At 38.4% G+C, this 26,533-nt stretch overlaps 1 protein-coding gene across 3 annotated transcripts in view; it reads right to left on the bottom strand.

The window, feature by feature from the left end:
• Positions 1-26,533, bottom strand: part of UTRN (utrophin) — a 284,301-nt gene that overhangs the window by 163,575 nt on the left and 94,193 nt on the right. For all 3 annotated transcript variants that reach the window (XM_053460556.1, XM_053460558.1, XM_053460557.1), the window contains 17 exons: positions 25,924-26,094; positions 25,162-25,323; positions 24,281-24,418; positions 23,848-24,000; positions 23,342-23,503; positions 22,868-23,059; positions 22,430-22,602; positions 21,809-21,959; positions 20,920-21,095; positions 20,460-20,595; positions 19,051-19,200; positions 16,863-16,947; positions 16,202-16,416; positions 14,202-14,319; positions 12,243-12,448; positions 10,632-10,786; positions 3,822-4,011 (listed from right to left, as the gene is read on the bottom strand). In XM_053460556.1, coding sequence (XP_053316531.1) covers positions 3,822-4,011; positions 10,632-10,786; positions 12,243-12,448; positions 14,202-14,319; positions 16,202-16,416; positions 16,863-16,947; positions 19,051-19,200; positions 20,460-20,595; positions 20,920-21,095; positions 21,809-21,959; positions 22,430-22,602; positions 22,868-23,059; positions 23,342-23,503; positions 23,848-24,000; positions 24,281-24,418; positions 25,162-25,323; positions 25,924-26,094 — 2,733 coding nt within the window. The remainder of the gene's footprint in view (positions 1-3,821; positions 4,012-10,631; positions 10,787-12,242; positions 12,449-14,201; positions 14,320-16,201; positions 16,417-16,862; positions 16,948-19,050; positions 19,201-20,459; positions 20,596-20,919; positions 21,096-21,808; positions 21,960-22,429; positions 22,603-22,867; positions 23,060-23,341; positions 23,504-23,847; positions 24,001-24,280; positions 24,419-25,161; positions 25,324-25,923; positions 26,095-26,533) is intronic.

Consider the following 26,533-nt stretch of genomic DNA (forward strand, 5'->3'; position numbering starts at 1 on the left):
GTCAGGACAAAGAAAGATTTTGTTCAAAAACAGGAGGAGGGGCTTGTCACTTCCTCATATTAAGAATCCCTTCATACACAGAAAGGCAGATGTAAAGGTCCACTGATTAAAGTGCCCTTGTTTCAGTCACTTATGACCCCGTTTAACAGCTTTCATGATGAATGCCAGCATGCTGAAGTAACGTTCTCAGAACATCAAATAAGGCAAGAGTGTAGAATCAGTCACGGCAACGCTCTAACAGATCTGCATATACATTCAGGGCAAGTGCCAAGAACATTTACACATCCACATCCTCTACTTTACAAACAGCTCTCCATCTCCCTGCTGGCACAACCTGTGGAAATATAATCTACTGAGCTGGCCAACATACAGACCACCACGCCCTTTAATTAAAGTGTGATGGGAATAAAACTCTGATTCATAGTTTGGTAACAGTCCAAAGGCTGCATATTAGTGATGGATTTCCAGGCATGTCTATACCAAAGCATTATACAAAATCTATGTCATTCATTATTTTTTATGCATATTGGTGTCCAACACATTTTACTGTTTGCAAACTACAACATATGTTCTTTGGTAATTGGTGTTTGAAAATGAGACGTCAGTCTCGCTTAAGTCCTCGTATGGCTGACTCAACTGAAACCAGGAAGCAGTAGTATGTAAATTTATCGCACATGCTCAGTAGAACTCCAACGACGGAAGCGGCAACCAGTCGCACATCAGTGTTCAGAGCATACAGGCATGATTGGCTGCTTCAGTTTCTTCCAGAGGAAGCTCTACTCATTTATTAGATTGTAAGTTCTACTGAGCATGTGCAAGAAGCATACCGTGATATGCTCCCTGCTTTCAGTAGTGGCCGCTGGGGGAGGAGACAGAAGAACACCAATAACGAAAGAATGCCTAGCAAAATGCACTAGCTTTCAAACCAAATGGTCTCTCACGTGATTTAACATGAAAATAAGGCTGGCATGTTCCTTTAAGAAGTTTGCTGTAATTAAAAGCCAAGCTGAACATATCATGTCATCTTTCAATATTAAAATGTGTCAAAGTTAAATGCAATTGATACGCTGGATTCTTTGCATTGGACAAGACGCTGTTGGTTATTACATCTCAGAGGACCTTCCATGATGTTTGGTAGATGTACAGTGAATTTCTAATGAATATCTCAGAGAGGTTGCTGTAAATCTCTTGGCAACAAACCCGGTGTTGGGCAGCATGGACGAAACCTCCGGTCATCATACAGCCCTGTGCAGCCACAAATAAAAGGCCATGTACTTGCCTAAATATGACTAGATTTGCTGTGCCTTTTTGCTGTCCTTCTGATAAATACATGTGGCGAGCTAAGAATAATATTCATCCTTTTAAATGATGCATCCTCTTATACATGTTCCTGTCAACTGTTGTTTGAAGGATTGACATGAAATCCCACGAGCATTAGCATTTCTTACAGGTGATGCAAGCTGCATGTTAAACTGTTAAAAATACATGGCATGTTGACAATGCATTATCCAGTGGTTGTGTTCAGCAAAAAAGCTGCTGTTACCTGGTTAATGCTGCCGTCATAGAATTCTACTAATCAGACTAGACATCAATATTGGAAAAATGAGAAACCAGAGGCCATAGCGCTAGTATCTTACGAAGCGAGATCATAGGTGCAAGCCAAGCATCATGGGACATGTGATTTTAAAAAAGCTATATGGGACCACATGTTTTAGACCAGATATATAATAGAAGTCACTATTGTATAATCTATTCATTCAGCAAAACTGCACAAAGATTAGAGCTGTCATCAATCCCGTATTTCTTGGGACAGTCCTGAAAACTGGGTCTTTACTGTACTATCCAGTGCCCCGAGTATTGGGACCTCTGGCTGCTATAGATGCACAGAACTCAAATGGGGCGATCTACAGGGAGGCTTGTGGATTCGACATCTTATTATGTCACGGAGCACCCACGCAACGTGGATAGTTTGACATGTCATCATCCATGTACTGACAGACTTGCATGGAACGCTATGTGCCCTCACATGCAAAGATCTTGGTAAGTATTCAAAACATTGTTAGACACAAATTGGTAGATGTATACATAAAAGACACCAAGACTGCAAATCAGAGTAACTTCAGGAAATTAGTGAATAGATTTTAAAAAGGAATATGATAATCCATTTGGTAACTGCAAGGCAGCAATCATCTCTGCCAATTTCATAACACAGAAATGTTACAATCAGCTAAAACAACCTATAACCTAAAATGATGTTCCAAATTAAAATTCACAATTACATTGTACATAGGATAGAATTATTACTAATCCAAAGTATGCATCTTTAGTGATTTTATACATCATTAAAGCAACAAATGCCATTAATGATGTCATTTTTCAATATGGAACATAAGGTCATTTGTGATGTCATCTATAAAGGTTGAGTGGGGTTTTATAAAGCCTTTTGACCTTCTCTTTCTTGATGAAAATCAGCAGTATTAATATTTCAGTCTGCCCTATACTGTTAAGAGTCCAAAAGCATTCATGGCATTAGCCCTTACTATTAAAAACTCCATTCAATGCGCCAATTCAGTTTGTGTTATAAAGCACTCAAGAGGATACGGAATCTTTTAAATAGATGAAAACAATATTACTAGAGAATACTTCTTATTGTTATACAGACAAGCCTGTGTTTTTTTTACTGCGATTTGCTGGGATTAATAATTATTTTTAATGGGAAGAAGGACCAATCTATTTAAAATAAAACAAATCACTACGGTGCTCTTACGCTACTAGAAATACTAATGGAAAAATATTGCTCAGTCTTTTGTCACCACACTCCACGAGATAAGAAAGACATTTTTTTGTATTATTGATATCGATTGATATTTTGTCCCACTAGGATCTTCCCAAGAACAAAAATGCTACATTTTCTGACACATATTGATTCCTCTCCCGTAGGAAATCTTTTAAGGAAACAACAAAAGCAAACAATTTCTCTGAGGTGATGTAGGATTTAAAACCATCTTTGTGTCTTCTCAAACACACTGCAGAGTAATTGCATGTTGCATTCAATATTAAAGATAATTAAAGTGCACAAAATGCATTACGAATGATTATATAGTAACACTCTTTACAATAAAATATGCCATATAGTATACAAATATTTTAAAGACCATTTATACATATCAGCACTTCTAAGGTTTGGCTACCAGGAGCTCTGTGAGGGGCAGCAATACACAAGAGTGGGGCTAGCCACATGTGGGGCATGGTAAGCCATGCAATGGGTGGCACAAGGCGAGATATTATTAAAATTAATGGGAGCGAGGGTGGGTAAACAGCACTCCCCAGCCCCAGAGAATGAGGAGAGTGACCCAGAGACTACTGGTCAAACCCAAAGACTCCCCAGGAATATTTATAAACAAGAATAAGTGATATACACTACAAGAAGGCTTTTTCTTGGTGGCACATGTTTCTTGACATCATAGAGTTCTTTATTAACTAGGGTAATATGGTCGTAAATGATAAATATGTTCTATTTAAAAAAAAAACACATGAAAAGTTATGGTAGTTCTTTGTATAAACTACAATCTACCATGATCCTGTAGTTAATCAAGACCTTATGAAATATAGATTGCCTAAAATAGTACAGTAATAATATCCACTATAGCAACTGGCAACCTGTGGCATTCCAAGATGACAACAATTTCCAGATTGTGAAGACCACAATAACGACAATGCTCAGCAGGGGATGAAAAGCACCTGTTGCCCAATTGTGACCTCTATAATCTACTACAAGGTGCCAATACTGAAGTAATTGCCATTCCCAAAACAGGCCTTACCTGCAGCTGCATTTTGAGTTGGCGCAATCGGGATCCATCCTGCTGAAGGCCTTCTCTCTGTGATGCGTCCATCAAAACGTTCACAGTTGTCTCAGCCTCCTGCATCCACTTCATGAAGTTCTCATGTTCCTTTATCAAGGCTTGGACACTCTTAAGCTCTTTCTCTAACATGCTTTGTCGATCACCGACCCTAAATGAAGGAAAAAGGAAGACGCTTTAGTTCCATCTTCTTAAAAAATAATAATTTTCAGCAGAAGCCAACATAAGATAAGTTGGTCATAAAAGTGCTTCCCTGGTTAAAAACCTGCATTTATATTTTGACATTTTCACTTTTCTTCTGACATATATCTTTTCTTCTACCTCAGTTAATCAGACAAACAAAAGCAGATACAAAAGATACTAGATGGATAGATAAATAGATAGATAGTCAGATAGATAAATAGATACAATTCATAACTGTAATATGAGACAAGAATTAGTGGATATTCTCAGGAAGCCTCGCTCGTAATGAAGACACAGCTACACAAAGCCACGTATTTAACTCTGCGCTATTAACCGACAAAATGATGAAAACCACCAACCTAGCATGTTTCACAAATCATAAAAAGTAACCGAGGAAGGGAATTGGAAGTTTGTCATTATTATTGGATAAAATTTCAAGATATCTGCACAAAGGCCGCAGCTTTTTATATTCTATACCAAAGTCCTTCATCTAACCTTTAATGTTTTCTCTGCTTATGTCGTGGCTTTTAATCTATTCTTAAGGTTTTCAGCCTCGCTGGAGCCGCAAGAGACAATAGACTTTTGATGACAGGTTTCATTAGCTTGTAAAGCTATGTTCCTTATAGCATTATGCTAATATTAGCAGAATATAACAGTATTTCAGCTTTAAGTTTGATTAGTAGAAACTGGGTTTAACTAGCATACCGTCTGACATGGGAAGAATTGCAATTATAAAATCAACTCAAAACAGATTTGACGCTATTGTATTTGTTATTCAACTTGGACAGCAGTCTCAATCAGGAATAACCAGTACGACAAAACCCTGTATCTGAGGGTCATAAATGTCACTTTTATGGATCTTACGCTTGGTCCTCTAGGGTAATAAGGCTCAGGAGAAGTGCAAATTTTATACATCCCAAAACAAAAATTATAAAATGAAAGCCTAGCTCCCAATTAGAGCCCTGACTGGCTTATACTTTGCTGGGTCAGGCTTACTAGCCTAAATGTCTACTATCTTAATGTCCCAGTCAGGCCAGCTAAGTCAGGCTCTGGAAAGTCCTCCAGACACTACATACAGGTCTAGGCAGGTAATGCCACAATTGGCTTCTTCTTCAGGGCCTCTCCTAGTCCTGGGAGCACAGGGAACTTCCTTGGCCTTCAATAGTCTTCCCGATTGGGAGCCTTAAGACAGTTTAAATGTCCGCCTCCTGCACATGATGCAGACACATGATGCAGGCTTCATCAAAGTCTTGGACTGGACTCGATATCTTTTATGTTTTTCCAACACTGGAGTTGAAGCATTGGGCCACCCCCTTCTCCAAATGCCCCTTCCCAGACACCCCATTTATATCTCTGTGGAGCTGTACAGTGTCACACCAGTTGAGTGCCTAAGGTAAGCCACTTGCAACGCATGAGGGCCTTGGGATTCCTGGTTTAAAAGAACCCTGGATATGTCACTAATTATGATATTTTTACTATAAGTGGAATGTTGACTCCTTAAATTTGTCATTAAGATGTGCACATGAGCAGTTTCATGCATACACAGCTGTAAGCAAGGGGTCCTCTCAAACACTTTGCACAGGGATCCAGTAGTTTGTGTTGTGCCTCTGAAACCACCTGTTTTGGGTCTACGGCACATTAGTCAAGGAGGATCAGCATACCTGGGAACTCTGGGTTTGGCCCAGAGGCTCTGGGTGTACTGCTGCTTCTCCCGGTCACTACGGGAAAACTCTGGGTCGTGGGAGCGTTGTTGCGATGGCATGAATCCAACAACACCCGCGAAATCAGCAGGACTGCCCACCAACATGGGTAGCCAGAAAGTTCCCAGGTACGGGGATCATGTTTCTGCTCGATTGTTAGAACTACGTATGATGTAACCAAATGCTTTAGAGATATATGCATTATTTAGTTGCTGGAATTGGGAAAATAGACTTCTGTGTCATTTTACTTGTCCCCGGGCTGCTTCTACACGCAGCGGGATGCTTTAGTATATATACTTCTTACACATGCTAAACAGCACTCCCATTAAAATGAGAGTGTGTGTGTATGTAGCAACAGGCATTGACATATATGCTATCAAGTGTTTAGATAACATGCATGTGATCGACTGCTGCTATTTCCATTGATTTCAAAGGGAACTCATCTCCCTTCGGCCCGAATGGGAGTCGTACTGAGCATGTTCAATACGTTTACTGACAAATGCTTCCTGCTTTCAAAAGTCTTATTTTCTAATTCCAAGGACAATTGAATATCTGTACGGATTTGCATGCAGTAAAATGCAACGGAGTCCATGGAAAATGGATTCCATTATGCATTTAACATACAAATAGGACTTTAATATTGTTTGGCTGTGTTTGCTCAACTTATCTGGCGTGTTTTTAGAAACACAGTGGAATGTGTGGTAAGAAGCGATGGGAGATCAAATGATTCCGAGAAACAATTATTCTGCTTATTTTTTCTCTTCTTGCCGCTAGACTAGTTCTCAGAGCATCTAGAGATCTTTCTATTTGACTGACAGAATAAGTGGAACTGTTTTTAAACTATATAGGTCACTGATAAATACTCTGCTTCAAGCGCCCTCTCTTTGGTTCCTCTTCTTCTCAGTACCCCTCTCTCTCTCTATTAAAGTATAATACATTTGCCCACAATTTGTCTTATGGTAATGCCACCTTAGGTGGGCACAAGGACTACTATGGGCCCTTTGCAGAAGCCCCTTTTAATGTGCTATTAAAACAGGTCTGAGGAACACCATGATGATGTGATACACCATGCACAGGCCAGTAGGATCTTGTATTCTGGCACAGGAGACACAGTGTCTCCTCCATTACCGGGGCAGCCATTAGTCAACTCTTTTGGGGAGAAGTAGGCATTCCGGGGATGGAGGGACACAGCCAACAGTGTTTTCTGGAGGCTATGATGGAGGGCAAAACTATTGCTGCAAGGGTACTCTGCACCAATTCATTCCACTTCGATAAGAAAAACAAATTACAGGCTTCAAAACGTGTCCTTGACTGATAAAAGTATCAAAAGCATCAGGAGATGGAAGATAAGCATCGCCACCTTTCATCTGAGGATTACTATGACAATGAAATTTTCTTATGGAAATCACCCTTCATGTTTCCTCTCATCTGACAGACAAGACATTTGTTCACAGGCTGAAAAGAGTCAACTAACAAAAGGGCATAGATGTCACATAATGAGTGTGGGCGCAGAGTTGCTAAGAAACAGATGAAGACAATAGGGCCGAAACTCCGATGCTATTAAACTATGTCAACCTAATAAAAGATGCGGCATGGGTTCAGTGTTGAGGAATACATGGACATAACTTGGCTAAACTGTATTTATCAAATACATTAACCCTACATTAAATCAACAGAAACTGCCTGCTGTGTTGAAATATGTTTACCAACCTTTCCACTCCACCTGCCCATATCTTTAGTCTGTCATTAGACCTCTTGCCATCCTGTTATATTCAACAACACCAACCCGTCATTGTTAGCTGGTGTAGGACTTTTATGAGCATTTGGTTATTTGCGCCATTTATGGCATTGATATTATGAGTGTATAAATTCATACAAAAAGTGCCAGGTACACGCAATAATCTAGCCCTCCTTATAGTAAAACTGATGACTGGATTTTACTACATACTCTTACCTTAATAAAGAATTTACATTTCCATCACAACGCAATACGTCATCAACATAATTGCTACCAATATACATTGCAAATTGTCAATAAGCAATTGGCTAAATGCAACCAGTAGTAAAAACTGTATAATATTACATGAGAGGCCCATGGCTTCATAAGGACTAGTGGCCTTAATTATTATTTATTGATTTACATAGTGCCATCATGTTCCATGGCGCTGTACAATAGGATCCAAAAATTTCCCAGTTGTAAGTAGAACAAAGTTGCTGGAAGATCAATTTACCATATTATAATATATAGAGGGACACCAAAGTGCTTTACTGATCCATACCTCCCAACAGCCCCGAGTAGCTGCTCCACTGCCCATGGGCCAGTTGGGGAAACCCTTTGATCTTTTCTGTAAAATCAATGGAGGTGCTGTTGCAACTCCTAGGTGGCCTTCCGAACAGGTGTCTATTCAGGTAGGCCGGCAGGGTGGCCATGCATCCAACCCTTTTCTGGGACCTGTCATACCCACTTCTGAGGTCAGTGCCACCCATCCCCATCTCTTACCACATACCCCAACACAGGTGTACCACTATGGACAGCTGAAATGTTGGGGGGGGGGTATGCAGTCCTGTCTATCACACACTGTTACTTGTCAATGAGACGCCACGTCCTGTGGATATTTTGTTCGTGTTTGTGTTTTACCTCCCGGCATTTATTGACATCTGTACTATTATACCATGACAACGAATTATATGAACAATTCTCCTACCTTCTTAGAAATAGTTTCTCTAACCGAGATAAACAATGTGTATATAAAAAAAAATTACAATATTGACAACAATAAGATGAAGAAGAACACATCGGTATTATTTTAGAAAACAGAAATTTTGATTGTTTGGTAATATGAAGAACGAGTACCGGTAGTCAAGTAAACACTGAAACACTTCATTACTATGCTACAAGCTAAGCAGACATATGGTAGAATCAGACAGAAAAGGCCATGTAGAGTTCCTTAATTGGATTGAAGTCTCCAAGAATAGCTATTTTTGTAACAGATTTCTGTTGTGCTGAATTAACAGTGTAGTACAGTGAAAGGATATTAAACAGCCAAGCTCATGGTACGTAAAAATTTATATTATTAGCATTTGAGAGAACGATCAGGGAGTCCTTGTGTGAAATCTCAGAAAGCTGCTGCAAAAGCAAACATGTCTGTATTCTGTGTTAAAGGGGGAATGAGAACGTAACATTTTCTCTTCACATATCATTGGTAAGACCACACCTTTACAGTAAGGGCAGTTAAGATGGAGAATTAGTTGCACTTTTAACCCCTTAAGGACAATGGGCAGTCCCTAAACCCATTGAAAACAATGCATTTTGAGCCCGTACATGTACGGGCTTTGTCATTAAGGGGTTAAAGGGCTTCATTCACTAACGTTATCACAAGAGTTGTTTGACTTCACTATGCATTATGAAGAAACAGCCACAGTTAGCTTCTGCTGCAGGAGGAGCTTGGCCAGCCTTGCATAATATATAGTTAAATTAGGGAGATTTTATCACCCATTGAATTATGCATTATACAGGGCCAGCTCTTCATAATAAAGACAATGAGCTGAAACCCAACTCGCCTGTAAACTCTCCTGATAACTTGCCATTTAGTGAATAAGCCCCGAAGAAAAGAAATGCCTTTCCAGCGAACAGAGGCATTTTAACGTAACGTTATGTAAAAGGCCTTTTTATGTAACGATATAATTTAACTTTAGCTTACAGATTTTTTCCCCTCTTTTAATGCTAAACACAGATTTGTCAAACTGACAAATGTACTGACTGCATGCTGCAAAATTATAAGCTGCCTGTTTAATATAAGATGCTACTCTACGAAAACCAAAAAATGCTTTTCTTTTGAAAAACAGTATATAGCGCTATTTACCCGTCTCAAGGCAGACATTACCTGACCCCAAGGCCCACAGAGTATTTGACTCTGAAAAAGTGCTTGGAGTGTTGTGCTTAAATCTAATGGATCTGTTTGCCAGCCAGTACTTATGCTGTTACTTTATTGCCCCCCTGGCTCTGTGGGAATTACCCCGGGAGGTACAAGTTGAAAAAACCCAAGACATACATCTTGTTTTTTCTTTAGTTTAATGAATCCATATGAAAATAGTTACTTATGTCCCTTTAATTTAAGAACAAAGAAAGAGGATCTTCTAAGGCTCTAAGATAAGTTTATTCCAAAAAGAGAAGGAATATTTTACTTGGGTGGGAATTATTCATATCCGGGAGGAAAGTTTGCCGCTTCCATAGTAAGCACATAAAGTGGGTTTCTAATACATATATATTGGTCATTTTAATAGAGATGCCCCTTTCCACAGGTTTACGATGAATATTTCAATGAAAAACGTAGAGCTCAGAAAAAGAGAAAGAGCAGCTGTAAAAGTAGGACAAATCCATCAATGGCACCAGCTTTGCCAAATCAATGAAAAAAAGACTAAGAAGGATGATTGAAGACCATATGTTTCTGAGAATCTTACAATTTACCCTAACAAGACTGCTCTAAGACAATTCAAGCTCTGGCACAGTGGCTGAACATTAAGAATACACGTAATTAACTCGGAAGATGAGCTGACTGATCCGTATTTCTGGGCCACTTCCAAATCATTTGTATCTATTATTTCGTATTGTATGGTTCTTGTTTTTCTGATTTGGAATTTAAAAAATATCCATAGATAAGTCACATGATGGAATTTATTCATCTCTAAATAAAAAAGTAATGTTCAATAACTTATGTCGGTAAAATAAGTTGCTGTCTGGTGCAAGGAAAGAGTTCTCGAAAGCCACTGATGCCTAAGTGGCATTTACAGAAATGTCAGCTGTCTACCCCTTCTAGCAGACCATCCAACATGGATCATTTTAAGTTAAATATTCTACATTTCTATGACAGTATCTTCAAGTTCTCACCTCTTGTTCATATTAACCCAGTTCATGTACAAATTATCACTGGTTTCCTTCACTTTCCTGGTGTCGTCCGTGCTGTAGTCCCGAAGCAGTTTGTTTGAAAGTTCGTTGAATGCGTCCACAACAATCTCTCCTTTATGCAGGTCTTGCACTAATGCCTAGCCAATCAATCGGGAAAAAATGGAAAACCCAGGTTGTTAATGGAAATATCAACTTGAAACATATAAACAAGGGATTTATTGGCTTTCTAATTAATGCTTATAGATGTTCTGCATGGGTATAGGGCCGAGATTGATATTATTGACGTGCACACAGGTAGGAATTCTTCATAAAAATCGGACTATGCATGTTAACTGGATTCGGCTCTCGCCATTAAAAGCTGGACATGCCTTCATAATTTCGATCATGCAGATGAAGACAAACAGATTTTATTCCCAAGTATACTAGACACAGGCATTGGTAGAGTTGTGGTGTTGTGCGGGCTCCCTCTGCAGGTTACAAGAATAACTTGCATTATCAATTGAATACGGAAAGGACGAAATACTCTCGGCAGAGTCCAGGCAGTAATTTTATTGGCTGCGTAGAAATAGAGTGCAAGCTCTCAAGGCAACGTAGGTGTCGCCTTCAGGCACGTTGTGAAATTAAAGCTCTGTTGCCTTGAAAGCTTGCACTCTAGTCCTACTTAGTTTATAAACAGAAGTTTCTTGTTCACTCTTCTTGTTTCCTGTATGCCCAATGTACCATTCTCCAAGCCTGTGCTCTGAAACAGTCAATAAAACCATGAACTAGATAATCGGTGCCAAATTGCCAATATTTCCTGAAAACAATCCCAATATTTTGACATTTTATTATATATGCCGTTTCATCATTTTTAACTGCATAAACATAAAGGCACGAAAAGGATAATATAATATATATTCCTAGTTAAAATTACCATCATTAAATGAGTTTAATACATATTCAACTTGTTCATATGAAACCTATTTAATGCTCGAAATCCAAGCATTAAATAGGTTTTATGTGTAATTCCAGCACTAAATTGGTTAAATATGTATTTCCAGCATTACATGCTGCTTTGCCGGTGTTTCACCAAGAAACCAATTAAAGTGCGGACTCTGGACACGTAAAGCACTTAGGTAGAAGGTTTCTTGATGACCTGGAATTTTTTAATGCTAACAAATAACTACACTGCCCACACTTAATACATTGCATGGCAAAGAACAAGTCTGTGCACTCGGTGACAAAATCCCCGACAAGCAGTAAGCATTCAAAAGGAAAAAAGTCTTTCCTTCGCTGGTTCTGCATCATGGGAGTTATTGCAGTAATTCTCCCTGATCTAAACTTCTGAGTAAATGTACTGTTTCTCCACCACATGGCTGTCCAAATAATACCCTCCGTCCCTTGACTGCCCTCCATTACACCAGCCAGACCCATCAGCCCCCTACTCTAAGGAGGTGGAATGGACCCAATGGGCTAGAAAGCAGTTAACACTAGCCAAGTTGCGGTCTAAATGATAAACATCATTTAAGGACATTTGGACGTGTTTTAAAGGGGGCCAGATTTAAAAAGTGCATCGGTAAATCAAGATACCGGACTCTAGAGTTATGTTTGCACCTTGTTTTCCGCCACCTGCTTGGCAAGCGTATCTCTGGACGTCTGTGTCATAGAGTAAAGGCGGAAATCAGCCTGCTCCAGAATTTTCTGTATCTCTTTCCTTTGATTGTCCCATTTGATGCTATCAGCCAACATATCCTGCAGTTGCCGCTGGCGGAGCTCAATGCCATGCTGTGTGCCGTCCCACTGGGTCTTCAACTTATCACCTGAAGACAAACAGAATTCATTTTCTCATTTCATTGATTTTCCATAGCCACAGATGTGAAAGGAGAGATGTCTGGAGTACGGAAAATCAGTCTTAAAACAATGGAGGTTACATATAACAATCTAGCACAACTTTAGAAAATTGATTTTATTACCATAGCATCCAGTGGCGTGGTACACTCGGTACTGGTTTTGCAATGGCGGTAAGACCACTTTGTATCAATCAATGTTGATACATAATCAATATGTCCAAATTGTCCCATTTTGCGCAGGACGGTCCTGATTTTCAGGCACTGTACTGCAAAGCTGACCCACTGTCCCACATTTGTGGGGGGGTGGGGATCATGAGCCAGGTATATTATCTCATATATCTTACAAAATTTAAAAAAAATACTTTTTAGACACTTTTTAAAGAATATTTTTAAAAACATAGAAAAAAGTAATTTGCTAGTGATTAGCTCATACTCATGTTTGTGTAAATTTAATGCAGGGGAGGGCTAGAACCTTCTGGCCTAGTGGGGGGCAGGTAAAGCCAAGTGGTCCCATCAGCACCTTGCCCTCCCACCCCACCCGGTGACTAACATATGCACTGACATATATATTCATACACACTCTCACACAAACACATACTTGCTCCAACCATAACACACACACACATACACATCCATGCTAACACACACATACTTACATATATACACACACCCATGTTAACCCACACTACCTCTCACACACAATTACACATAGACATTGCACATTCATGCTAACACACACACTCACACATACTCTCACTATAACATACATACACACTCACACATACTCTCACTATAACATACATACACACTCACACATACTCTCACTATAACATACATACATACTCCCTCACCTTGCAGCAGCTTTCTCTCAGTGTGCTAACAGCCTCGATTTTACCGCAGGATCACGTAACATCACATTACGTGACACTGCTGCATTCCAGCCACTGCAAGTGGTCCTGTTTGTGTCCCTTTTGTAAACAAACTTGGATGAGCCTGGGGTGCAAATTGCCCGGCCCTGGTTTAATGAAAGCTTAATGTGCATGCAAATATGTATTTGAAAATCTGCAAATACTTGGGAAATCAAAACATACTATATATATATATATATATATATATATATATATATATATATATATATAATCATCTATACCTATGTACACGTTTCCAAAACGAGCATAGGAACTTCCCATGCTTTTACATTTTTTTTATACATGTAGAAATACACCTACATGCAAATAAGTTGTATATATTTAAAAATGAACATTAATTAAAAACCCTGACCAACCAGGTGTAATTTACAAGACGCACAGGGGATATAATTATATAAAAACGTACATAATTTTAGAAACTTTTAATTTATTATATGTATGAGGATGACTCCTTGGAACCCTTGATTGTTTATGAATCTGCAAACTACTGTTTTTTACATGTTTATGCATCCATTGCACTCTCCTGCTGTCAAGTGGATGTGAGTCCAGTGCCAATTTTTCTGCACATGCAAGTCTGCAATAGTGAATTCGTGACTTCAGTTCAATTTGGTCATCTTTGCTTCTGCCAAATCCAATTGTAGCCAATGTGTACTCGCAATTCTAAGTGAATAAACCTCAAATCCTCTTAAGTCGGCAATGGCTAAGCAAAGTTTTGTTACTATTAGGATAGCAGAAGTATTGATTAATATATAACAACAAAGTGTTCATTAGCTTCAAGCAGTGTGTTTACTTACATTTTTCTGTGACGGCTGTCCTAATGTCTAAGCTGGAGGTTTTGTTCTTCACATTCTGAGCTAACATGAAGACAGACTCAAGTTGAGGATGGCGCTGCTCCATATCGTCTTTGGTAATCTGTAAAGAAACAAAACAAAAATGTGCCCGTATTTTAGCGGGGAAGAATAAAAAACAATAATAATAAGCTAAAGTTACAAAACACATGGCCTACAGTATGTGGAGCAAAAGCTTTATATATTAGGCGTGGCCAAAAAAGATGTTATTGATTCATGTACCATTTTGGTCATCTCAGAATTATATATATGATTAGAAACATGTAAATAAGTGGCCGAACAGAAATGCTGACTCCATTTTATCTTGGATTTATGCTGATTAAATCCAAAATATTTAAGGATACAGGTTAAAACAAAAGAACAACTTTTTTATGAAGAAAGAGAAGAAAGTTGACCCCTATGCCATGAACAACCAAGAGCTCTCTTGTACTCGCTATTATGAACCAATGTACAATAAACCAGTGTACCAACACAATTCACAATTGTTAATAAACAGCATGTCTAAATGGATACGTGCCGGCTTGCTACATAACAACCACAACAGCGAGAATAACAAATGTGTGTCTGTGCCCCATGCTGGTCTCCTTCCAAACTCAATTCCACTTACTCTCACTTCTACAACTTTTAATAAGCTTAACAACGAGAATGAGGCTTTTGTTTCTTAACTGCACGCGGGACATTTATATAAACGAAGTCTACGGTAATTACTATGATAATAGTTATCTGTGACACTTTGCACACACTATGAAACAAACACTAAAAAGTACCTTCAATCTTAATAATGCTCAGAAGATTACCGGAGTCTTTACTTCAAAAGCTCGTAATGGAGCCTTATGATTCTTCATTAGTTTAAATGTTTTTTAAAGCATCTAGAGTCTTGTCTTCGTACGAATGAGCATTACTAGACGTGAAACTACCAGTAATTACAATGAGTAATTGCCCCGATACACTAATTGAAGACAATAACGATCTTCTTCCTAAGGGTGTAAGGTATTTTGCACTGTGGAGAAGCCTAAGAACCTGTGATGAAAAATTATAGGGATACATTCATTAGGATCTGAATAAATGTGGTCATATTACTTATTACTAATAATATTTATTGTTAATGCCTACCAAATAATTGAGTAATTGAGTAAGCACTACATCATTATTCCATATGTGGCTTCTTCTTCTTATTATTATTATTTTCTTTTATTTGTATAGTGCCAAAAAGTTTATTTCAGAGGAGAAATGCTAGAATAAGAGGTTATAATCTAAAACTAGAGGTTCCGAGGTTTAAATATAATTTAGGAAAGTTTTAATTTACTAAGAGAGTGGTACCTAAATGGAACAGCCTCCAATCAGAAGTAGTACAAGGGAATTTAAACATGCATCAGGCATAAAGTAATCCTGACTCTAAGACAAGATCAAGGACTGATTAAGACTGATTATTTTTCTTACATCAGGAAAAATGGGCTGATGTTGTTGAATTCTATCTATTTCTACAACGCTTCTTACAATACATAGTGTATATTCAAGGGGTATGACAAAACTAGAACTGACAGACTAAGACAAACCGATACATTAGGTGAAGAAGGCCCTGCTCTCCTATGTATAAAATAGTGATCCTAGTGGAACGTTTGAAACATGAACTTTTCACCATAGAAAGGAATAGAACGCTTCTGCTGATTGGACAAGTATGTTGGCTGCCATGCTCATAAGACCATTTTCCGAAATGCTGATCTCCCACCAATGCATCAAAATGGGAACTGAAAAAACTTATTGGTCCAAGATGTGATGTCTTAAGTAGAGGGTGCTATTTTTTTCTGAGCCAACATGGCTCAAAATGATGTAGATTCATGTAAGCTTTAGTGTTTACTTATATGCTACAAAATCACATGTATTGAATTGGTCTTTCTTCCTGAAATGATATTTAGAAATGTCCAGTAAAGTTGGAGCTGTGGTACCTTCATGCGTGCTATTGTAGTGTTGATCTCCTCAGCATCGCCCACGGTGACTATGTTTGACTTGAGCATCTGGTCAATGAGTTGCAGCCAGTCCCCTAGCTCGATGGCTGTTTTATCAAGGTCAGTGGGGGCCGTGGACTCCAAGCCTTGTTTGTGGAACACAGGGATTTCAGAAGCTGCTGACACCAGGACCATTTTTTGGACTGTGGGGTAAGCTGAGGGAAAAAAAGCTTACAATTAACTGTAAAGCTGAAGGACCTGGGAAAATGCATACTACGTGAGCCAAGAAGATACAGAATGCTACACAGATATCACATCTTAAGTGTTCTACTCATGCTCTGCAGACAACAAGGAGGACACAGAACCTCAGTTATAATACATTTGGAACAAACATGCCTATAAAACCCAAAGAGACTATACAATATAAATGAGAATAGGAGAAATGAGATTAATGTATTTTTAAAATATTTTTAGATTAAAAAAAATCAAAAAAATATGACATGGTTTGTATTGTGACTTTTTTTGCTCTCTTAACCATAACTTGCCATTTTTTTTTTTTACCAACTAACCTAATCAATAAATATAAATATTTAGGTACATTATTCAACAGCTGTACATTTTTTTTATTAATAAACAATACAATAGGTAAAATAATGCTTACTGGGTAGTACGGTTTGAGTTGCATAGCCGGGGTAATACAAAGCCTCTTCCACCTCCTTCACTTTCTCGGGCACTTCCCTGGACACCTGTTAGCAGCATGAAATATAATATATTAGTTATGATAAGCAGCCTAACGTAGCTTGACTCTTTAAACCATTGTGGATTTCCTATAGCCTTAGGACAGGTGTAGTATCAAGTGGCTGTGGAACTGCAGCTTCCATAATGATCTGCCAGCATCTTAAATGAAAATAAGTGTGCCTTCGGCTAGAAGAAACTGTGGTTCTATGACAGCTGGAAACATAACAGGGTACATCTCAGGCGTATCACTGCTTCCATATAATAACATCTTATACTGACATAGATCGCAAAGTTGCCGTTGTACAAGAGCTATCTCAATCAAACTGTTAATAGGAAACCGCCACTGTCATAGGTATTTAGTTCACTTTATGGAAGGTGAAATCGGATCCAGCATTATGTATTCCATTTCCAGTGCTATAGTTATTTCTCTTCTCCACCCAACACCCTTACAAAGTTCACCTCGACCTATTCACAAACTAACAATAGGACGGAGGTTAAGAAGGCAAGATAATAATACAGTGAGAAAAGCAAGTTTGTATCTTACCCAAGGGTATACACAGAAGGTAGGTTTTTTAGTAGGTATATATTGTTATATGTAAAGAGTACATACATCAGTACACTGATTAACACAATACATTATTCCCAAACCTACCTTATGTGTATATCATTGGGAAGTCATATTATTTCCCTGTTCTGATGATCTGCATGAATAGATCTCTGATATCCTATAGAGATCTTATAGAGATTTATAGATATCTTTTATCTTATATCTTCCCTATTGTAGGTTTTCCGATTATTGTTCATAGGCTCAGGCAGCTTTTGTTGGGGTGGGTGAGGAGAATAGAGATTCAGGACAGGGCATTCACTAAAGAGTCACTAAAACTAACTCCAGTTTAAATAATTGAACATAAAGGCTGTGATGGTGACATTAACCTTTATTTCATTTCGATATCTAAAAGATTGTATGATTGTGCTGTGCCATATCACAAAGGTGAATTCAAAATAAAAGGCTTTCTACTATACGGGAGAAAGAGACTCCCTCCGACATGGATAAACACCTTAGATTGTAAGATCTAAAAACCAGGGCCCTCCACTGTATGATGCTGCAGAATTTGCTGATGCTATATCAAAGAATAATCATAATGATAAGGGATACCATACTTTTACCCCTGGGGCATAGACAACGCTGAAAGCAATAAACCCAAGTGCTAATGACGTGCGGCTACATCTACCGTGCTGGCAACCGCACGCTACAGGATCCGATCTGAAGCTGGAACCAAAGTATCATTAAGTATTGTAGCCACTGTACAGCGCTGTGGAATATGATGATGCTATATAAAACAATAAATAATAATAATATCGCCCCTATTTTCCTCGTGCGGGCCAGGGTGTGAGTGCTTCAAACTGATTTTTGGAGGAATCCGTTTTAGGCAGCCATTGATTTTGTTCTAGGCTAAAATTTTCATTTTAGCCTTGATCCAGTTATCACCTTTAAAAAGATGTCCATTGTATGTATATATTACATTAAATGTCTATGTTATTATACAGTGTATTTATATTAGATGACTATTAATTGCACCAAAAAATTGCTGTTCACATTTTTAATAAGATTTTCCAACAGCAGCTTTCTCGATTCTTTTTTGGGGAGTCACAAAAGATCTTTTTACAACAATGAAATATAGCACTGCTGGGCCTTTAAATCATCTTCCAGGATAAAAAATTCCACTACAGAGCAAACCCTACACAATGACAATTGATATAATCTGAGGACTCTGTTAGAGCCTCTGCTGAGCGGCGTTGCTGCTGCTCTGCGTGGAAGAAATGGAGATTAAATTGCATTTCAGTGTCAACCCACACAGTGATTCCACCAGGTAGCACTCGGTACGACAAAGAGAAAAAAAGAAAATGTAGCCAATTTCGACGCTCCTGCTGGTGCGCCCCAGCAACGCATGTATAAAGAACCAGACAACGCAGCAGCAAGGGCTTTAAAATGAACAATAAAGGAGCGAGAAATAGCAATTTACAGCCCTCCTGTTTACGTGATGGCGGGTACAATTATTCCAGAAGCCATAGACTGATAGTGAGAAGCAAAGGGTGTCCCGTCAGCATACCTGAGCCCAGTTAATATTTATCATACGGAGCCTGGAAGAAAGTTTCTCTCTCTCTTGTGGGCTGACGTTTTTCTGAGCCAGCATCTCTGGCATTTTCCAATTTAGCCATTCCATTCTCTGCCTTTGGTGTTCCAGATCCCTGTCGGCAGCCTGTAGAGGGCAGAAGAGTGCTTTAGGACACAGAAATCTTTGTAAAAACACTTGCCAAAGCACAAGGCCGGGTCCCAGACACAAAGTTAATGTACTTTATCAGAAATTGTTGCCAGGGACATTTTTCCAGTGTCGCGTGCCATCGTAATGAGTCAAAGTTCACCATGAGCATATTTTTGAAATGCCAATGTGGATTTGAACATCGGCGCTGCTCTACAAGGGATAAACAACATCGATACAAACAAGAACCGCTGTTGTGAACAATGGAGAACTTTAAAATCCATATAGAAACAAGCATCAAAGCCATTGTTTATTTGCCAATACTTGCAAAAGTTAACTAATGTATATTAATCAAACTTAAAGTAAGTTTTCAATACTCCACTGTTAATGCACAAAAAGATTCCGGTTAGCTAAAAAGGCAAAGAATCAAGGCCTGATGACCAAACTGTGTACTTGAGATGGACTACCAAGCCTGTCCTTGCAAGACAGCATCCTCACACTGGCATATATTGTTAAACTTGATATCCTGGATATTTTCTTAGTGCTTTACGTACTGTTCATGTTTCATGTTAAATACTAGGTGGAAGGGGAGGGGGTATAAAAAGGTTGTGAACAAGGGGTTGCCTACCCTTCAGGCAATTCCGATCATGTGGGACTTAGTTTATTGAATATCATTTTTTGTAGATGTTGGACACTGGAGATTCTCTTTATTATTCAGTGACTATATTATTATTCGGGGCAGCACAGACCCCCAAAAGAAGCAAGTCTTTGCCAGTTTACCAATTCCAGAGAAACTAAAAGTTTCCCAAAATTGAGTTCTCATTACGTGACTGGGGAGTCCAATAGAAAGCTCAATTTGGAAGAAACTCATAGAATATGGATATGTTTTAACTAGCTTAACAAATGTTTCAATGTGCCTTGCACTGAACCTTCTTGTATTTTAGAGGGACCGCTATGTTTAAATAATCTGTGATACTCCATTGCCAATAAACAAACATAAAATATGTGCGAGATTAAGTTTTGTTCATCACTGGAAATTAAAGTTCCATTCTTTTTAAATAAGCCCCAGAGCTCACTTAGGAGTTTAGTTCTCAGAATGCCATTTATTCTCAGAATGAAATAACATATTAGATGCCAAGTAAAACAAATAATATTCAGTGTTTTTCTTCAGATTATTAAGCATTACAATTATGCACAACTGCTCGGAATTTTCAGAAATAATGGTATTAAAATACATTAAAAAACACCTAAATAATTACCTTCAGTTCCTGTAATCTCTCTTCATTATCCAAAACAGCTTTTGCCCGTGTTATATTTGATGTCTTCTCCAACCACATTACAAATTCCTCCATGTCTTTCTTGTACTCACTTAAAGCTGGACTTTCTTCTTTCAGCCTTCCAAAATGGAACAAATAACTTTACAAAGTCATCTAAACATTATCAAACTGATTTGTAGGTTTTATTACTTCGCTACTAAAAGACATTGCTCACATTTTCTTTCAGGGTATACGCATTCAAGTTTAGAGAGCCAACTGTGGGCCCCTTCTTAAATTATAATCAAGAAAGATTTAACATGCGACCAGGGTTGATGCTAACATATAAGCAGTTGGCTATACAAGTTCTACAGCATGTTTATCGTGCCAAAGTACATGGACCAAGTGGTAGACCCTAAAAAAGACATGATTGAATTAGCATGAGGCATCTGTCATTGAAACTCACCTTTGCTGTCTCTCTATGACTTCCATTCTTATTGCACTCCAGCGCTTATTCAGCCCAGCAAGCTTTTCCTGTAGTAATTTCCCATCGAGGGCAGAAAGCTGCTGTATGATTCCTTCTCCACTTTGGCTTAGGATGGTGAAATTCAGCTGCTGGGTACTCACACCTTCCTCCAGCTCCTGCAACAAAAGTAAGCGCAGCATCCGATATGTTTACATCATTACGCCGATCGAGACACCGAAACAAAGAAATAAGGCAAGCTATATATTCTGCTTAAACAAGACTCTGTTTGCCCTTCTGTACACAAACGCGTTTTCTATCTGTAAAAAATGTTTAAATGAGCAATTCACTCAAACAGTGTTTCTGACAGGTGTGAAGTGCATGAAATATATTTCACTGAATATAAGGTGGTATATAAATGCAAAAGCGATATGAATTGAGCTATCCTACATCTTAGACAAGGCCGACGCCTGATTATGGTCTATATCAGGAAAAATGGACGGCTACATGGTCGGAATTATCTTCCATTAAATTCTATGTCTCTCTGTGTTGAACCCCCATTGACTTCACTGGGAACTCATCAAACATGTATGCAATAAAATACACTGGAGTCCACGGAAAGTGGACTCTAATGCATATTTTACTATTAATTATGACTGGAGTGTGCCTTTAGGCAGCTCTGTCATTGGGGAGGAAGCTCTGAAAGCCTTCATTATTTGCAGTCCCCGAGGACCACAGATATAATGCCTGTAACCCATTAATAATCCCTGTAACCTCCATTCATTTGTAATACCTGTAACCCATTAATAATCTTAAAAACCCAGAAAATACTAGAACATCTCATGAAACTGAAAGATAAACAGTTCATTTGATGGCCTTGATTCTTGTTTACCCGTTGGTGAATTTGGGCCTTCTCAAAGTCTAAAGTCCCTCCCGGTGTATGGGCCTCGGCCAGCAACTTTTCTGTGTTAGTTATCCACTGTGTGAGGTCGTTGAGGTCACGTTGGAACTGGTGCCATTCTTTCAAAGACCGATCAAAACGGCTGGGACAAAAAGGAAGAAAAATTAAAATATATAAAATACATCAATTATTTTAATTTATTTATTAATTATAAATTAAAACACAACATACATGGTGAGGAGTATAATATTAAAAAAATTACTCTGTCTCTAAATTCTACAATAAACTAAAAATGAGTTTCAAATATCTTTAAATGTAAGTCTTATTAAAAATTGAATAAGAATTTTAAATGAATGCTTAAAAAAGTAAAATATTTTTTATTATGTTGAAGGTATTTCTGTTGGTAAATGTCACAATTATGCCTTAAAGTGTTCTGCTTTATAATGGCTATTATATTGTACTCTTTTTAATTGCATTAGATTGTTTAGGAGATTTGGTTGTAATTCAGGAATGGATTAAAAATGGATATATATGTTACAGTGGTGGTTTTAAGGGATCCTAGCAATTAAGAGGGTTTGAGTGCTTCCCGGATCCCGGATACAACAATCTTACCTTTTCCTGTCATTGTACAATCTGTTGATCCGATCCCATTCGGCATTCACCTGGGTCAATGAGTCTCCAATCTGCACAGCTTCAGGTCCTGTGGCTTCCAAGATGGCATCTGGCTGCTTCTCATGGATAAACGCTATCTGTTCGCCCAGCCTGTCCAGTACATCTTTTATGGTCTAGAACAGTGATATAGCTTATAAATGAAATGCTAGAGTACATGTTGTGCTTCAAAAAGCAAAGAATAGGGTGACAGAAATGAAAGTTACATTTTATGTCATCAAGAAGTCCTTTAGGACTTGCTGCTATCCTTAAAAGATGAGGAGTCATGGAACACATGCACATATCTGTTAAATAACATAACTAAATTCAAACTTTAATGAAAGAAAATAATAATACATATAAACTTTGTTGGACATTTTATCTGTTTGGATTTTTGGTTACCTTTAGTGATTCCTCCTGCATGGACAAGTTCTCATACTCTCCACAGTTCAGATCCTGGGCATTCAGCAATAATTCAGCATCAGCCATGGAAAGCAAGACCTTATTTATCTCCACTAAGTAGTCTGAAGGGAGAAGTGATGGGGTGTATCCGGTAGAGTACGTGCTGCCATCAAACTGCTCGCCAGAGACGTCCTAAATACAGGGAGATTTAGTTAATGTGTTGGGTAGGAAACTCTACAATGTATGATTAATGTGGAATTGATGTGGTCACTCTCCAGTCTATGTGGTAAGCAAATGAAGGATTGTGAACTATGGCTTTCCTTAGGACAATATTTAAAGAATTATATTCAATAGGGTGAGAAATTAAAAATAATGTTCAAACTCTAACTTTTCCTAGGGGCCAATCTTTTTTGTTTCTTTTTTTTTTTCCTTACGACTAATGAATGGAGACTAGACAAAAAGTAGAATACTTACTGGACTGTAATGTTGCGCTCCTAGATAAAGAGCAAATTGCTTTTCGATCTCTTCCCATCGCTCTTTCACCTTGCCCCCATCAGGTCCCAACTGCTGCACTTCACTCCTTTTCTGGAGAGCGATAAATTCTTCTCTGTGATCCTCCAGCTCCTGCAGCAGCTCCTGAGAACAGTAATTGGTGTAACAGATCAACATGGTTTACATTTATCTTTTAAAAAAAAATCACAAACAGTTTATAGAAGGAGGATGAAGTGCTTGCGGGTATAAGGGTGGATCAAATCAATGTCTTCCCCATCACACTCTGGAAATGGTGAGTTTAGCAAAGACCCTGAATCTAGAGCTTGACTCTGGGGTCTTCATCTTTTCTTCTGTTTCTGCAGCTAAAGTTGAACACCCCACACTTATGTCTTATAATATTACACTCTACAAATGAGGATGTTTAAGGATGGATCAATAAACTTAAGCTTGGAACCTATCAGAGATTGTGGCATTGTTTTTCACATTACTTGAAGTTTCTTGTCATCTTCGGCTTCATGGAGCCCAGAGAGCCGATGTTCAGTCTCATTCATCCAACTGAAAAAGCGATCTTCTTCCTTCTTATGTCGGATGGACACTGAAGGCAGCTTCACCTCTTGCTTGTTCTGAGCCAGTCTTAATTCCTGCAGGCCATAGATATGTAGTAAATGTAAGAAGGTTAACTAGAAAACTGATAAAAAGAAGGGCATAACGTTTCACTGACCAACCTTCTTTAATAAATTACATTTGTAGTAGAGGGGTGGCCACTCAACAAAACATTACATTGACTCTTTAGCCTAATTTAACACATATTTACTATATCTACACAACCCACATCTGCATATCTTACAGATGCTAATGTAAAGCTAATGTAAGGGTAGTAATATTGATGTTGTGTAGAGGATTAAAGTGGGCAATCCTGACCTTCACATTGTTGTATCGGGTCTGTAAGAGCAGCAGTTCCAGACGTAGCTTCTCTCTCTTGTTGTCCTCTACTGGTTGCTCAAGCAGGCGCTCTCCCCTCTGTAAAATGTCTTCGATGTGAGCTCTTTCTTCTATGATCTTATAGGAGGAAAAAAGCATTTACAATTCTAATGACAGACGGGCTTTGCATGAGTTATTTCCCTAATTAATGACATTGTGTCGCTCATCTCTGCAAAAGGGATAACGTTGGCAAAGAGGTGCATTAAATAAACATCAAGAGCACCTCCAACAAGCAAACGGCCACCACACAGACATTTAAAAGGGAGATGTCACAAAACAACTTCTAACCTGTACTTTTTGCCTTTTGGTGTATATTGTTGGAGGAAGTGCATTGTTTCAGTAAACTTTCTCTGTAAATCTGGAAGCTGCAATTCTAGAAAGTTGTTTGATATTTTCCCAGCTCCAAACTCAAACACCACATTAGGTTAACTCTTTATAAGCAATGCTAATTTTATGCTAATATATTCTGATGTTTAGCATAATGCACCAAGTTAGGAACAGGTGTCTTGTAGATTAATGAAAGAGAATCTGACACTATATTTCACTATAAAAGCTATGGCTTCCCCTATAACAAACGAGAGACATGGGTGCATAATTATAGAGGTCATGAGAACAGGAAGTTGGTGGCTTTCTAATACACGCTACACACATTTAGTTCAGATAATACGTGATGCACTCATTTGTTATGGAATTTGATAGAGCAAAAAATAGTTTTAAAATCTGGTGGAGGTGAGTCTGAGTTCCACAGCAAGGAAAGTTGATGCACAACATTTAAGAATACAGTTCACTAGTCAAACACCACTTTAATTCTCATTACCCACCTTTTCATCATCAGATGTTGACTGTAAATGTTGTTCCATCACTTTCTGGGCTCCAAGAAGCTCAGTCTCAAACCTTTCCAGTTCTTCTGGAAGAAAATCATTTTGGAGGGGCTCTTCCTCCGGACCTTGTGTTTGTGTGCGAGTATCGTGACTGACCATCATCTGAAAGAAACATGAAGCTGAGTTTACACAAGTGGCCATTCAACCGTGTGCACGCTTAAATCATCTCTGGCAACACATCGGATGTGCCGTCCCAATTAAACCAGTTTTATCTCACAACAGCTAAAAAAAATCCACAGGCATGCATTCTGGTACAATGTCCATGCCTCTGATACGTAAATGAGATCATCACCTCCACAACTTTTAGTGTAACTAAACGTATTTATGAAAACTACCGATATCTTCTACTTTTTGTAGTAGACAGTGGCAAAGCTGGACTTATCTAATTCCCTGTCCTGATGTCATCTCCCTTCCTTCCACCTACCTTAACAACAATTAACAGCAATACAGACGAGATGAGTTAATAGAGAGTCATAACTATGTAGTTCCTAATAACACTTGTAAGGTAAGCTTCAAATACATATGTACTGCTTATTTTATTCTTTAAACATTATTGCATAGGTTTACATGATGCATAGATATGTCAGATTTGTAAAATGTGACCAAAAATTAAAACTAACTATGACTGTACGACATCATAGTAATTAATGGGTTCAAACGTACTGTCACTAAAAAAAATATATTTTTATGTTGTACACTCACTTTAGCTGCCTTGATGTGCTGTGAAACCTTTTCGAAGTTGCGGTTAAGCTCAGAAAGTTTTGGTTCCACCAGTTGCCGACAGGATACGCCACGGTTATTCATTAGGATAATGGCTTGGTCACGGACATTATCTACTCTTAGACTAACATCATCCAGCTCAGACAACAGGCGCTGAAAACAGACAAAGCAATGTCATTCCATCCGCATTGTATATACTGTATGTATGTATGTATGTATGTATATTTGTATTTATTTAGCACTGACAGATGTACCTAGCGCGTTGAAGTATAGTAAAGAGGAGGTACAATAAGTGCAGCTATATAATAAGTACAGGTGTCATATAAACATTATGATCAGGGTACAATAGTGATAAATACATTGGGAAAGGAGGTTCATGGCTTACAGTGTTATTTTTTCTAATGATTATTTTAATTCAGCAATTGAATGCTATGGCATAAACTCTGTGTGACATACAAGTGTATAACAAACTAATACTTAGAGTTTCCCTTGCGGTTGCTACCGGCTTACTGAGGATGGAACTTGTTGCAGAGGACCTCAGAAGTCAAAAGAAAGAATCTTAGAAGCCTGAGAGCTAGGTGTCGGCTACCAC

This window comes from Spea bombifrons, chromosome 3 (genome assembly GCF_027358695.1).
Source record: "Spea bombifrons isolate aSpeBom1 chromosome 3, aSpeBom1.2.pri, whole genome shotgun sequence".
NCBI lineage: Eukaryota > Metazoa > Chordata > Amphibia > Anura > Pelobatidae > Spea > Spea bombifrons.